General features: G+C 44.6%; 1 protein-coding gene and 1 pseudogene across 1 annotated transcript; both read right to left on the bottom strand.

Annotated features, from left to right (window-relative positions):
* Positions 1-12: 12 nt before the first annotated feature.
* LOC136477982 (cysteine protease XCP1-like) lies at positions 13-2095 on the bottom strand. The gene is made up of 4 exons (XM_066476291.1): positions 1169-2095; positions 813-1048; positions 574-714; positions 13-407 (listed from the first exon to the last, which is right to left on the bottom strand). Exons 1-4 carry the CDS (start codon positions 1629-1631, stop codon positions 177-179), a joined length of 1071 nt encoding a protein of 356 aa, XP_066332388.1. The 5' UTR covers positions 1632-2095; the 3' UTR covers positions 13-176.
* Positions 2096-2643: 548 nt separating this feature from the next.
* On the bottom strand, positions 2644-12033 carry LOC136477983 (uncharacterized; annotated as a pseudogene).
* Between the last annotated feature and the right edge of the window lie 387 nt (positions 12034-12420).

Raw genomic sequence — 12420 nt, 5'->3', positions numbered from 1 at the left:
GTGCAATCGCTTACCGCTTGGCCGTGCTGGAGTGGTGGATGTGACATGGATTTTGTGAAATCAAGTGGCTAGGGGGTCTTGACATCAACGATAAAAAGGTATCTTGCCATGTGGTTACGAGATAGATTCGTTCCAAAATTACTTTTGAACAAATTGTCAAATTCGTTACAAAACTATTAGGCACCCCATCCTGTTACATTTTTCACGGGGTAGGAAGCCATCGTATAGGTGCCGCAAACACCCTCTGGCTTCCCGGTGCCCATCTTTATCCTGACGTACCCTTGTTCTCCCCAGTTAATGCCCCACGAGTTCTTCATCGTGATGTAGTTCTGCCCGTACGACGAGCCATATCCGACGGCCGTCAGTGCATGATCAAGCTCGTCGCTGCAGGCGCCGTCGAACACCCCCTGCAGCCAGCCAGACGAGGTACACATGTTCACTTCTCTTCTGTGAGACTCTGACAGTTTTTTTTTAACGGTCGACAGGAGATCTGCCGACTTGTATTGATATAGAAGGAAAGACTGGGACGGATAGTGACACCATCTGAAACCACAGGCAGTCAATTTTGCTTACCCCTTTGTAGAACTGGAAGTCCCTGCTCCCTGCAGCTATGCCAACACTGACAGGCTGATGAGCCAACGCTTTCAGCAGGTTTATCTCACTGTTCTCCGGGACATCCTCGTATCCAGTTATAGTGACGACGTTAGCCTGGGGCTAAACACGCCAGAGCAAAGAATTAGAACTCTTGTTAGAACTGGCTGCAAGCCTGCAATCCAGTCTACATATGAGGAGGATTTGTGTCTTGTGCGAACCTGTTTTTCTTTGCAGTAGCCTTCTTCCATGAGGTACGGGTACTCGTCCTCGGCGTGGATCCCCTGGCTCCCCATTATGTAAGCGAACGCGAAGTCCATGAGACCCCCTTCGCAGCCGTGATCCAACGTGGTATCGCAGTCCATCAGCTCCTGCTCCGAGAGCGATACCAGCTTGCCCGTCACAATCTGGTTGATCCCTTCAACTGCTGCCACTGACGAGAAGGCCCAGCAGCTCCCTGCAAGCATGTTCACCTTGTTATCGCGTTACCGTTGCACAAGTAGTATTCTTATGGAATCGGTACTGACAGTATGCTGAAAAGGACGGTGTGCGTATATTGTTCAGAGATGGAACTCACCGCATTTTCCTTGGTTCTTGACCGGCGTCACGGCTCCCTTGTACCTCCAGTCGACTGACCAGGGCAGGTTGGCTGTGGCCGCGTACCTGAACGTTGTTGGGGTACGTGTTTGTGCACCCATTCTTGACAATCCTTGCTTCAATCCCAGATAATTGGCCTTGAACTCTTCGTGAGCGATGTCGGCGAACTGGTTCAAGCCCAGCCAGTAGCTCCCGTTCTTTCTGTTTGTTTCTGCAACGTGCATCAGGTTCTGCTTGAATATCCCATACCTCTTCACCTTCTCCTTCGGGCTGGCGTAGATCTTGCTGTGCTTCACCGACCAGGATTTGAAGAGGTTAACAAGTCTGCTGGGCAATGCAAGATCTTCCTGGGAGTATCCAACAACAGAGGGGTCTCGGTGGTGACTGGCAGAACAGGCTGCAAATGCTAGGAACAGGACGAGCACCGGGAGCTTGGGTTCCATGGCAAATGCCTGCTGCTGTTTCTTGTCATGGCATGTCCAGGATCCATGAACACCTTTATACTGCAAATATCTATGTTTCTTGCAAGTAATTCACTGCACCAGATATGGCTCTTCTGGGTGAAGCTTCTGAAGGGCAGTGCCTTGCTTTAGCAGGAAGATGTTGTTGCGGCCTTGCAGGTATGTTTCTGTTCCACAAGTTTCGTAGGAGAAGCTTTTCCGTGCTTCTCCAAAGCCTCAGATGACGTTTAAATCTTTGGTTTTGGTAGCATGGTGCATTATAGTAAGGTTATCTTATATTTGCAGCTCTGCACACCTGTTGGAGATAACTTGCTCGACCATGCGAAGCAGCTGCACGATGGCCTTTTTAGAAGGATAGCTAAGTGCCTAAGTATATTTTGCTCGTCTGCTCAAGTCATCACCAAACAGAAGAACCCCACACTATTTTATTCTCAACCAACTACCTGCTATCAATTTCGAGTTTGGTGACGAGATGCTAGATGTGCCAACTGACAAGCTCAAATTCCTGGAAGCTTATACTCCGAACCAAGCACCAAAAAATGACCACTTTGATACTAAAATCTACGATCCGGCAGAATCAGCCAAAACAAAACAAAACAAACTTGGATACTAATACCGGCGAAATCAGCCTGAAAAATAGCTTGTTTTACAACAGCTCTGATAAGTAAGAGAGGGAAGAGCAGGGTTAAAATGCAATTATGCTACATGCTCTTGCAATCTTGCTCTTCATACGCAGGCTATCAACATAAACCAATTGGCTCGATGCATCCATAGAACAGTAAAATTCAAGGCAGCCAACAGGCCATGATTGCAATATGATCATTCATCCAATCTAATAGAAATTAAATTGGGTTGAAGCTCAGTTACATTGCACTATTTAGTCGTTCACAACAAAGCCCAGTACCTGAAGTCGCTAAAACAGTACTCCAACAGGTCAGGAAAGAAGCACTGATCTCACGAACTTCAAACAGAAGTGAATATTGACAAATACACAGAAGTCAACAATGGAGTATCCAATGCCTGATTTTATTATCAATTCACAGTGCTGTTTATGGAACCTTCAGGTACTTAACTTACTCCACATTATTTGCTTTTCCAGGAACTGGAAACAAACTATTACATTTTGGAAAAGCAGGAGCAGCTCATCTCATAGTACAAGTTCAATCTGATGGGCATCCACGATTCAAGCCCATCTACCAGTGTACGCTCAGATCTGAAGAGCATCAGCAATTGAGCCAGCAAGGCTCAGAACCTCAAATGGAGGTCTTTGGCCAATAGCTTTCACTGTGTGTGGGCATGAGTCCGTGATCCAGAAGTAAGCAAACTGGTCGCCTGGCCCAGCTGCGATCAACACATAATAAGCAACTAGAAGAAAAATTGGGACTTGCTAAGTTGGATGAACTGCCAATTACCAGAATTCGACGACATAAAACGTTCATATGAGCGCTTAGGGAACACAGCATGAGTCACATAAGCACTAACTTTTGCAGCGCCATGCGAAGCTAGAACTTTCTGCAAAAGAAGACAGATATTTTTATAAAAAAAAAGTGACAGGTAATGTAAGCAGAATATGTGATTCTTTAGAGGAAACAAAGAATATATGCCACTAAAGTCCAACCCTGAGTTATTAACACTCAACATTTGTCAATTGACGGTATGATAAACTACAGTAGTACAGACAGTAAACCAGGTCTACCAACAAAGTGAGAGTTGAGAAGGAGTGAAGGACCGAAAAATTGGGCACAGGTTTGACAAAAGAAGGCACTAGTGTTTCTTTTAGCTTTCAACAGGACTCTTTGTTTATGTAGTGGCAAATGTCCAATATGTTGCATTAAGGATTATGACCCCTCCCCCACCCCGCCCCCCGCCCCCAAATAGCCTCTGCCATATTGAATATATGACACAGAATTTCTTTCCAAACTGAGTAAATGCTAAGACAACTAGGTATTTAAGCATTGCCATCTACTATCATGGAGAAGCAATATAATAACACATCCATCATACCTGGCATTCTCGAAGAGTTCCCCCAGATTGCACTAAATCATCAACAATAACAACATGACGGCCTTCAGGATTTCCTTCCTTTATACGAACTATTCTCTTGTCACCTTCACGAACCTTGTTACAGACTATCTATATACAATCAAACAGACCAACATGAAATCCATGACAAGAGAGCACAAAAACTGGGGGATTCATGACAACACAAGGTATGTGAAACAAAAGATAGACATATCCAAGCAAGAAAAGGAAACCATTGGAAAGTGCTGCAACAGCTTGTGGAACCGCTTCCACGCTCCATCGTCTGGAAAGGCAATGGTGATCTGCACGCAACATGCCATCGGTCAGGACTACAGTAGGAATTTATCCCCAAAAAAAAAAGTTTGTTCGCACAATAATGTATGCCACTACGCACATTTTCTGCGTCCGGGAGCTGGCGGAGGCGCTGCAGCAGGAGCGGGATCCCTGTCTCAAAGCATGGCAGGACGTCGTCACCGAAGTAGAACCTCTCCTGGAGCGCGTGGATGTCGTAGATGACGACGCTGGTCGGCCCGCCGCGCGACTTGGGGATCATGGAGAGGATGCGCGCGAGGGTGAACGCGGTGGCGACATCGCCCTCCTCCTCAACGCGCTCGAAGGAGCCCGTGGGGAAGAAGGGCAGCACGAGCGTGAATGAGGCGATGAAGAGCTTGGGCAGCGCGAAGATGACAGAGATCTGCTCAAATATGACCGCCGGCGAGCTGAAGGAGGCCAGGAACGCCACGTGCTGCCCCCGGATGTCGTGGGCCTTGTTGATGAACAGGTTCGGAAACCCGTCGTCGAAGCTCCTGGTGATGCGGCGTCATAGAACTCGACGGATCAGCTTGCTCCATGAAATCGGTGAGGCGGGAAGAGGAAGAGGAGAGGAAGGGGAGGGTGGCGTACCGCCAGTTGATGGACTGGAGCTCGATCGCGTCGGAGCTGGCGGCGACCTTGAGGGCGAGCTCCTCGCATTCGGAGCAGTAGAAGAGGTGTATGTGCTTCTTCGTCTTCTGCTTCGCGGCGGCGACGACCTCCATCGGTGGGTTTCGGCGGCGGCGGGGACAGGGGAACCAAAAAGAACGGCGCGGGGAGGGGCGGGTTCTGCTTTGACGGAACAGTTGACGTCGGCTTTATCGAGACGCGAAGTGGGCCTGCGAATATTTCTCCTTGATTTTTGGCTTTTGGGAGCCTAAACCCTAGACCCCCGTCTCCAGCCGCGCTAGAGAAACAAAGCGGCGGCCCGCGATGTAAAGATACGGCGAGACGAACAAAGTGGGGATGGAGATAATGCGAATTTTCCCGGTTTTATAGACGGACGGGCATATGCCGCATGCGACGCCGAGACGGATCGGCATGGAGCGCGCCGCCAGCTGAAGGCTACTTGCTCAACGAGTCAAGGACGCGTTGCTTTTTCTCCTCCAATAGCCCTGCCAACATGAAGCACGCAGCCATCGCCATACCTCAAATACGCCATTACTCATAAAGTGACTTTTCCTGTATATACGTCAAATACATCGTTACTAAAGTGACTTCTTTCCTGTATAGATTGGTGTTTCCAGTGAAAGAAAAACGATATGCACGATAGTAGGGTCAATCTAGTTAAATAGCAGAGTTCAGACTTCAGAGAAACAAGAGAACCATGACGAATTGACGATTTGGCAAGCATCAAAGAGTAAAAACTGAGACATGGGGCTGGTTTATTCCCCACTTGACTGGTGGGATGGTGATTTACAATAGCCTATCCTCCTGTGTATGTTGTACCCTTGGGCCAAAAACAATGAAGTAATCATAAGTTACAGATATGTGGTTAATCCAGAAGCACTACAAAATCGAAACCTCGAAAAATAATAATGCCAAAACTTTTGCACAGCAACAATCCCTTCTTGCCGACAGGAATCTGATTCGTCTCTTCAACATCAACATGAAAGATCAAACTGATGGTCTTTCCAGTAGCATACTTTATGTCAGCATGCAGCCCGGCCGAGCTTGTCAGGAGAGGGGAGAATTAGGGTTGCTCAGGTCTCAGCTCACGATCTCATCGGATGTTGAATGGCTGGTTTCCAAGTTGAATTTAGGCTCACTGGGATACACAAAGACAGTCGCTGCTGAGGCTGAAGGAGTCAATGCAGCAGAATACCGCACCGAAGTCACTGTGATCTTTGGCAACTGCTGAGAGCCGGAACCAAGCGGTACAAGCTTATGACTAACAGTGTGCTCTGATTTCGGCAGAATGAAAGCAGCATGATTGTGAGCACCAGAAAAAACGAAATTCTGGGAATCAACAAGGGAGTACTTGATTTCCTGAAGCAAAGACGTTGAGTTGTGAATCTTCACATAGATAGTGAAAGGGATTCCAAGGATTGCATAGGGAGGGCACTCCATGCCCACAACAAGCGGCGGCTCCTCAATGCTGACCTCAGGTAATTGTTCTTTCATAATAATAAGCCTATCTTGATCCTCACCAAGGCTTGAATCTCTTGACCAATTCAGGCAAATTTCACCTAGATTGAAGTTTGTACTGATAGCCCGTGGATTGACCGAAAATATTCCTTTGTATTCCTCACTAGGAGCAACAACTGCATGACCATTGGAAATTCCACTGATCTGTTGCACTGAACAGAGCTGCTCTCCATCACCATCAGGTCGAATGGTCATTGAATGCAAACACAAAGGCACATCAGTGCAGTTTCTAGCAGTCACAATAAGCATGTTAGACTCATTCATAGCAAGAGAACATTTTTTATCATCACTTCCTAAGGACCTGATCCCTGATAGCAATAACGGTTCTCGCCTAAATGGTCTCAAAAACTGGTGACTAACTAATAACGGGATCTGCCCTTCAATTTGCAAGCTTCTATGGATGTTAAGGCGGTGCAATGCTTCTTCTTCACTTGAGCCTAGGGAGTAACCAAGTGAAACATAAAGCATGACTGATTTTGCTCGATGCCATTTGATTTCTAATTTGCATGACCAGGAATCACCCACACTCAATGTGGGAACAGATACAACCCCAAATGAATACTGGATCTTTCTTATGCTATCAGCCTCTTCCTTTGACTCTTTATCCTCGGACACAGTTGATACACCAAGAAGTTCAACATGATGACTTTCAGAATCTTCTGCTTCCCTTGGACTCAACAACAGACCACCACCTCTGGCATCAATGAGGTTAATTTTCAGCTCACCAGAATGGACTGCATGCCCTTTTGACTCTATGGTCACTGGTACAGTAAATAACTCTCCAACTAAAGCAGGGCCAGCAGAATTTAAGACAAGGTCAACTTGAGCATCTGGCTCTTCAACTTGAATAAGTTTCTGTCCAGAAAAGGCAAGAGCAGTGTCCTTTGTGGGCAGTGTCTCCACTTGGTTCTCAAATTTCCATAATGGGAAGTCTTCCATGGAAGCAGGGCTTTCAGCATGGCAGCAAATCACAAGGTGTTTGTTTATTGTCGCCTTCACAGACAAACATTCTAGCTTTCCACTCTGTCCTGCAGAACGTACTCATAATGTTAGCTCCACTGTGGAATTAGTGGTAGGAAAACTATTACCAAACACATGTCACGGAAAGTTTCGGCTCAAATGTTCGAGTACCAAGTAACAAATAGGCAAAGCCCTATAAAACTAAGCAAACTAGAAAAAAAAGGGAGCTATAACTGTGGTTTCAGCTTTCAAGATGGAACATCACATGACAATTCTTTATATGCCGCCTATTGCTCAAAATGGACATACCCATTTTTACCACAGCTAGATAACTAACCAACATATCGCATGGCTGGTTCCTTCATAGCTTAACAGTTTGGTTCTGTTTCCTAAACAAGTTATTATTGTTATGCTATGCATTCATGTTAAGCATTTTCACTTTTTAACCGAAAATGTTAAGCACTTGTGTTTTTCTTTTACCAAAAAATATAAGCATTTGTTTTCACCGTATTTTTTCCCCAACCTTAGGCATATCAGTATATGCATACATCATATGGCATGCTAACAGTACATGTAAATGCTAAGAGTAAGAACACACATGGATGGTAAATGTTAAGCAATCACTGCAGTTTTGGCTTCAGATGGCATATAACACAACAATTCTTTTGAGAGAATGACACTCAAAATAGATGTATTCCATTTTTACCACAACTAGATAAGGGACATATCGCATGGCCAGTTCCTCAATAGCTAATAGTTACTCAGTTATTCTATTCCTCCAATTTTTGTCATTGTTATACAATAATGTTAAGTCTTTGTTCTCACCGGATTTGTTTTCCCAACTTTGATCTACCTTAGGCATATCAGTATATGCATACATCATATTGCATGTTCAAGTACTCCAAATATTAGCTCAGTTCGGCATGAAATCTATGATAAGGTGCAGCTCTAGATCATGGCAGATGCAAGAAAGTTGGGAGGCCCCCTGCATGTATCCCTGGTCATGACTCTCTTGTTTAAGTGGTGAGCTCTTTTTGCTGAGTGTCCGTGTGGCGGTGTGCATGGTGTGTGTCTGTGAGTGTTAGGCTTTGAGCTTTGCCCCTTGGAGATTGTAAGAGACCAGTACTTTCTTTCCTATCTCTAATACAAAGTTGTGCAGCTCTCCTGCGTGTTTGATAAAAATATAGATGATACACTTTTTTTATCATACGTGTCACATGATACATCATTAACATCATATCACTATGTATTTATCATGAATCCATAATACGCCATGGGTATGGAGCATGCTATTTTATTTTAAGAAAAATCTCTCATTTGAGGATAACATAAAGATTAGATCTTTCTCTTCAGTTGACATTATATTTACTTTCCCAGATTCCCTGGCTAGAGGTGATTCCATAGAATTTTTATCCTTCCCTTGGCATGGCAATAACATCCTAAAAGAAATGATTTTGGCTCAAATAAATCAAAATAATATTTCTGGGCTTTCTGATTTTCTTTATCACTAAAATACATAAAGTATCTGGTTTTTGCTAATCCAGGTCCCCCACATGGAGTTCCTAGCTCACGTATTTTACATCAAAAACAGGGCTAGGCAACCAGCGCAATTTAATTTACAATATATGCTAAAACAGTAACACAAGTGGATGAACACTTAATGAAATGAAGTATTGTCAAGGTTCCTGATCATGACAAGTATATATACCAATAGTACCTGATTTTACTTCATGTGTCAACCGCATCCATCTATTGGTGAAGAGTGTAAGAGAAGTATCTTGAACAACTTGGTCATGCAAATTTGAATCTAAAGGAGGAGAATCTTCCTGTGTACTATGTATCACAAAGTTACAGTCAGATTGATTGAATTGAACCTCCAACTGATCAACCACAACTGGAGAAGGAAGATGAGATAAGAGTGACACGCTGACAAGCAGAGGTGAACCAGGTTTTACAGATTGATCATGAAAAGCAACAGACGCAGTAAGCACCATTCTTAGCGGACTTATCTGGTCAATATCAAGGTGAGTAACTTCTTCCATCACATTATTAAATCCATCATCGGTTCCTTCTGATGACTGTTTTCTTTCCAAAACATTAATAACTTCCTGCTGTATATTCTCTCTCCTGGAAATGGTAGGGGAACCTGCAGGCCCACTCTTAATTTTGTTTTCTCGATTTTCCGCTCCACTGTCAGAAAATAATGGTAATGCAGCCATCTCAAGGGAGTAACTGATAAAATCCTTTGGAGAATTAAGTTTCATTGAGCACTCTCTCAAGTATCCTAGGTTCTCCCAGAGCAAAGTGGTCCAACCCTCTTGGCGTATAGACCAGCAACACTATCAAAAAGCTGTTTTGCATTGCTAAAATCCCCAGCAGCGTAATATTCTATGGCCATTCCACCACTACAGGCAGAAGCCATTCTTGTAGCACCTAGGCTCTGAAATGATTCATAAGCTTTTCTGAACAATGCTATTATCTCATAAGAATCTTGAAACCTTTCAGCTTCTGACAAAGCATAGCTGGTGTATTCAGTATCAGAAAGGCTGCAACCAGATTGAGGTATAACTATTCATATTCATATTCATATAAAGAATATGTTATAACTTTTTGAAAACAAGTATCAAGAAGCTTACGGTAGTACACTAACTGTATCTCCTTGCTCAAACAAGCGCACATATTGGCCAACATATACAGAAGGCATTACTGACTCAGGTACTCCATTAACTTCTGTTGTAAGGTTAGCCATTGATGATGAGCATTCGATGGCATACCTCTTCTCTCTCAAGTAAGGTTGCCGCTAAACTATCAAAAGAAAATGTATGAGAAGTCAATTGTTAGTGCAATCGAGTAAATGGAGTGTCTATCGCAGTGCTGTGCAAGATGGTAGGTTGAACCTGATAGTAGTATGCCTGGCTGAAATTCCCACTCAGTCAATGCATTGTCTGCAGTGCCAAATCGAGGAGATAATGTATCTGGAATAGTTGTAGATGTTGTTTCTATCAGCTCACCAAAGACGAGGAACTGTCTGCTAAACCATTCCCAGTGAAGAAAAGCGACTTCTGGTGTTCCAACAACCCGTTCATAGCTTCTGATATGCTTACGGAACCATGTGATTGCTTCTACCACTTTCCCGGCATGAAGCAGCAAGGTTGATATCTTAAAGTGAAATTGCTCGGCAACTGCTTTATCTCAACTAGGCGTTGGGTTTGGAGGCAACCTTGTCGAAGTACCAATCATATAAATATAAGCCACTTATTATCAATGGGATGATGCAAAGCCAATAGAAACTTCTTAAGAACAGTGGCGCATCGGCTAACAGTTGAGCTTTTTTTGGATTTATGGTAGCCACAGTTTATCTTTTATTTATGAGATAATTGATTCAGTATGCCACTTGTGATTAAGGATAAGGAAAGGGATGTGATCAGACCTCACGCAAAACACGAAACCTTCCTCATAGAACTTCAATGCTTCTGGCCAATCCCTCCTAAACTCCGCATAAATAGCAACCTGGTGCAGGTTAGAATAATGGAGCAAATGGATAGATCAGAACAATGTGGGAAAGAGATTAATCAAATTACTATCAACCAAATGTTAACAAAATTATCTATGCTTCCATGCTTTTACACTGCACCTAGAATGATTAATAGCACTAAATTGAAGGAGAGAGAGGTCCTTACCTTGAAGCAGTACCGGATACTCAGCTCGACAGAAGCAAAGTTTCTTTCTCAATGCGAGCCTTTATCCTTAGCCCCTTCCTCTTTATAGAATGCTGCACATAACTCCACAAACACATTCTTCAATCTGCAGATACAGAATATTACAATCATCCACACCTCCAAAGAATTTGGCATAGAAAATGGTTAGGATTGTTCTACAAAGTGCAACAGTAAAAACACAGGAAAGAAAAGTTACAGACTTGTTCAGAGATCTGTTCCATTCTACTTCATCGTGCTCAACCAACACAACCAAGTGCTTGGAATCGATTTCCGCACGTTTCCTCAGGGCAACAGTTACATCCTCACTCAGCTCATCTGCAGAAAATATTATTAGGTGCAACTTAAACCTTCACCATAGTTGGCATCCAACTACCCAGAGATAATCAGTCTACTAGTCACTGCATAGAGAGAAGAGAAGACCAAAATTATCTAAGTCGGTACTTACCACTAGCTTGAGCCTGCACAAGGACCACCACTAATTTAGTGTTTTTCCCTTGAATTGCAGACCTGTGCATCAAACGAAAATTACTTGGCGTCAACTTCGGTTATACTAGCTGCTGTCAATAAAGTGTGGGTGGTGCTTCCTAAGTCCCAGATGGTTGATAAGTTGTCCATTTTGCATCTTAAGACTCGTAACTAAATCTCTGACCGTGCAAAGTCAATTTGGGGTCAACAACGCAACGATTTAGATAACATACTTGAGGTTTTCGAGATCGGAGCAGGCCTGGAGCCACTGGGCGGGGTCGCCGGAGACCTGGTCGGCACGGAACAGCGCGGCGACGGCGGCCGGGACGCGGGTGCGGTGCTTAAGGAGCCAGTCCTTCTTGAGGATTCCCGCGGGGGGTGTGCGGCGGTGCGAGAGGGTCGCGGGGCTTACCGCTGCGGGCCAGGATGGAGGCCTTGGCGAAGTCCGGGAGGGCCAGTGTGTTCATGGGCGGCTGCTGGGAGCTGAGTGCCGCCGAGATCGAGGGGTGCAGCTCTGGGCACCCCACGATGGACACGAGCGACACCGGCGGCGTCCGCAGCTCCTCCGGGTAGTCCTCCATGGCCGCCCCACGCGCGGCCGAGGTGAAGCTACCGGGCGAGTGTCTCTGCTGTAGATATGGGCGGCGCCGCGGCGGCGGTGATCGCCGTGGCCCGGGAGGACGGAAGAGTGCTCGGATCTGCGGTGGCTGTTTGGTTCGTTTCAGAGAAACAGGGACGAGTCTGCGTCACCGAGGACGATGAAGTAAAAGCAAGGCGCGTGTAATAATGAGTTCCCCATGGGTGTTTTTAGCAACAAAGATTGGAAGGACCTAGGTGTGATTTTAGAGAATTCCTTGCCTAAATAACGGTGTTTGGATGCAGAGACTAAAGTTTAAGAGATGTCATATCAGATGTCACATGGGTGTTCAAATACTAATAAAAACAAATTATAGAAGTCCTTAGTAATCCACGAGACGAATTTATTAAGCCTAATTAATCCGTCTTAGAACATGTTTACTATAGCACAACATTTTTAAATCATGGACTAATTAGGCTTAATAAATTCGTCTCGTAAATTCGTCTCAACCTGTGCATTTAGTTTCGTAAATAGTCTATATTTAATACTCATGCATATGTCCAAACAT

Source organism: Miscanthus floridulus, chromosome 8, assembly GCF_019320115.1.
Source record: "Miscanthus floridulus cultivar M001 chromosome 8, ASM1932011v1, whole genome shotgun sequence".
Taxonomy (NCBI): Eukaryota; Viridiplantae; Streptophyta; class Magnoliopsida; order Poales; family Poaceae; genus Miscanthus; species Miscanthus floridulus.
This window is presented reverse-complemented; position numbering and strand designations above follow the sequence as displayed.

Coding starts and splice junctions, on each gene's coding strand:
- LOC136477982 (XM_066476291.1), bottom strand. CDS start 1,631: ATGGAACCCAAGCTCCCGGTGCTCGTCCTGTTCCTAGCATTTGCAGCC. Junction 1,049..1,168: donor CAAGAACCAAGGAAAATGCG/GTGAGTTCCATC, acceptor ACATGCTTGCAG/GGAGCTGCTGGGCCTTCTCG. Junction 715..812: donor GCTACTGCAAAGAAAAACAG/GTTCGCACAAGA, acceptor TGGCGTGTTTAG/CCCCAGGCTAACGTCGTCAC.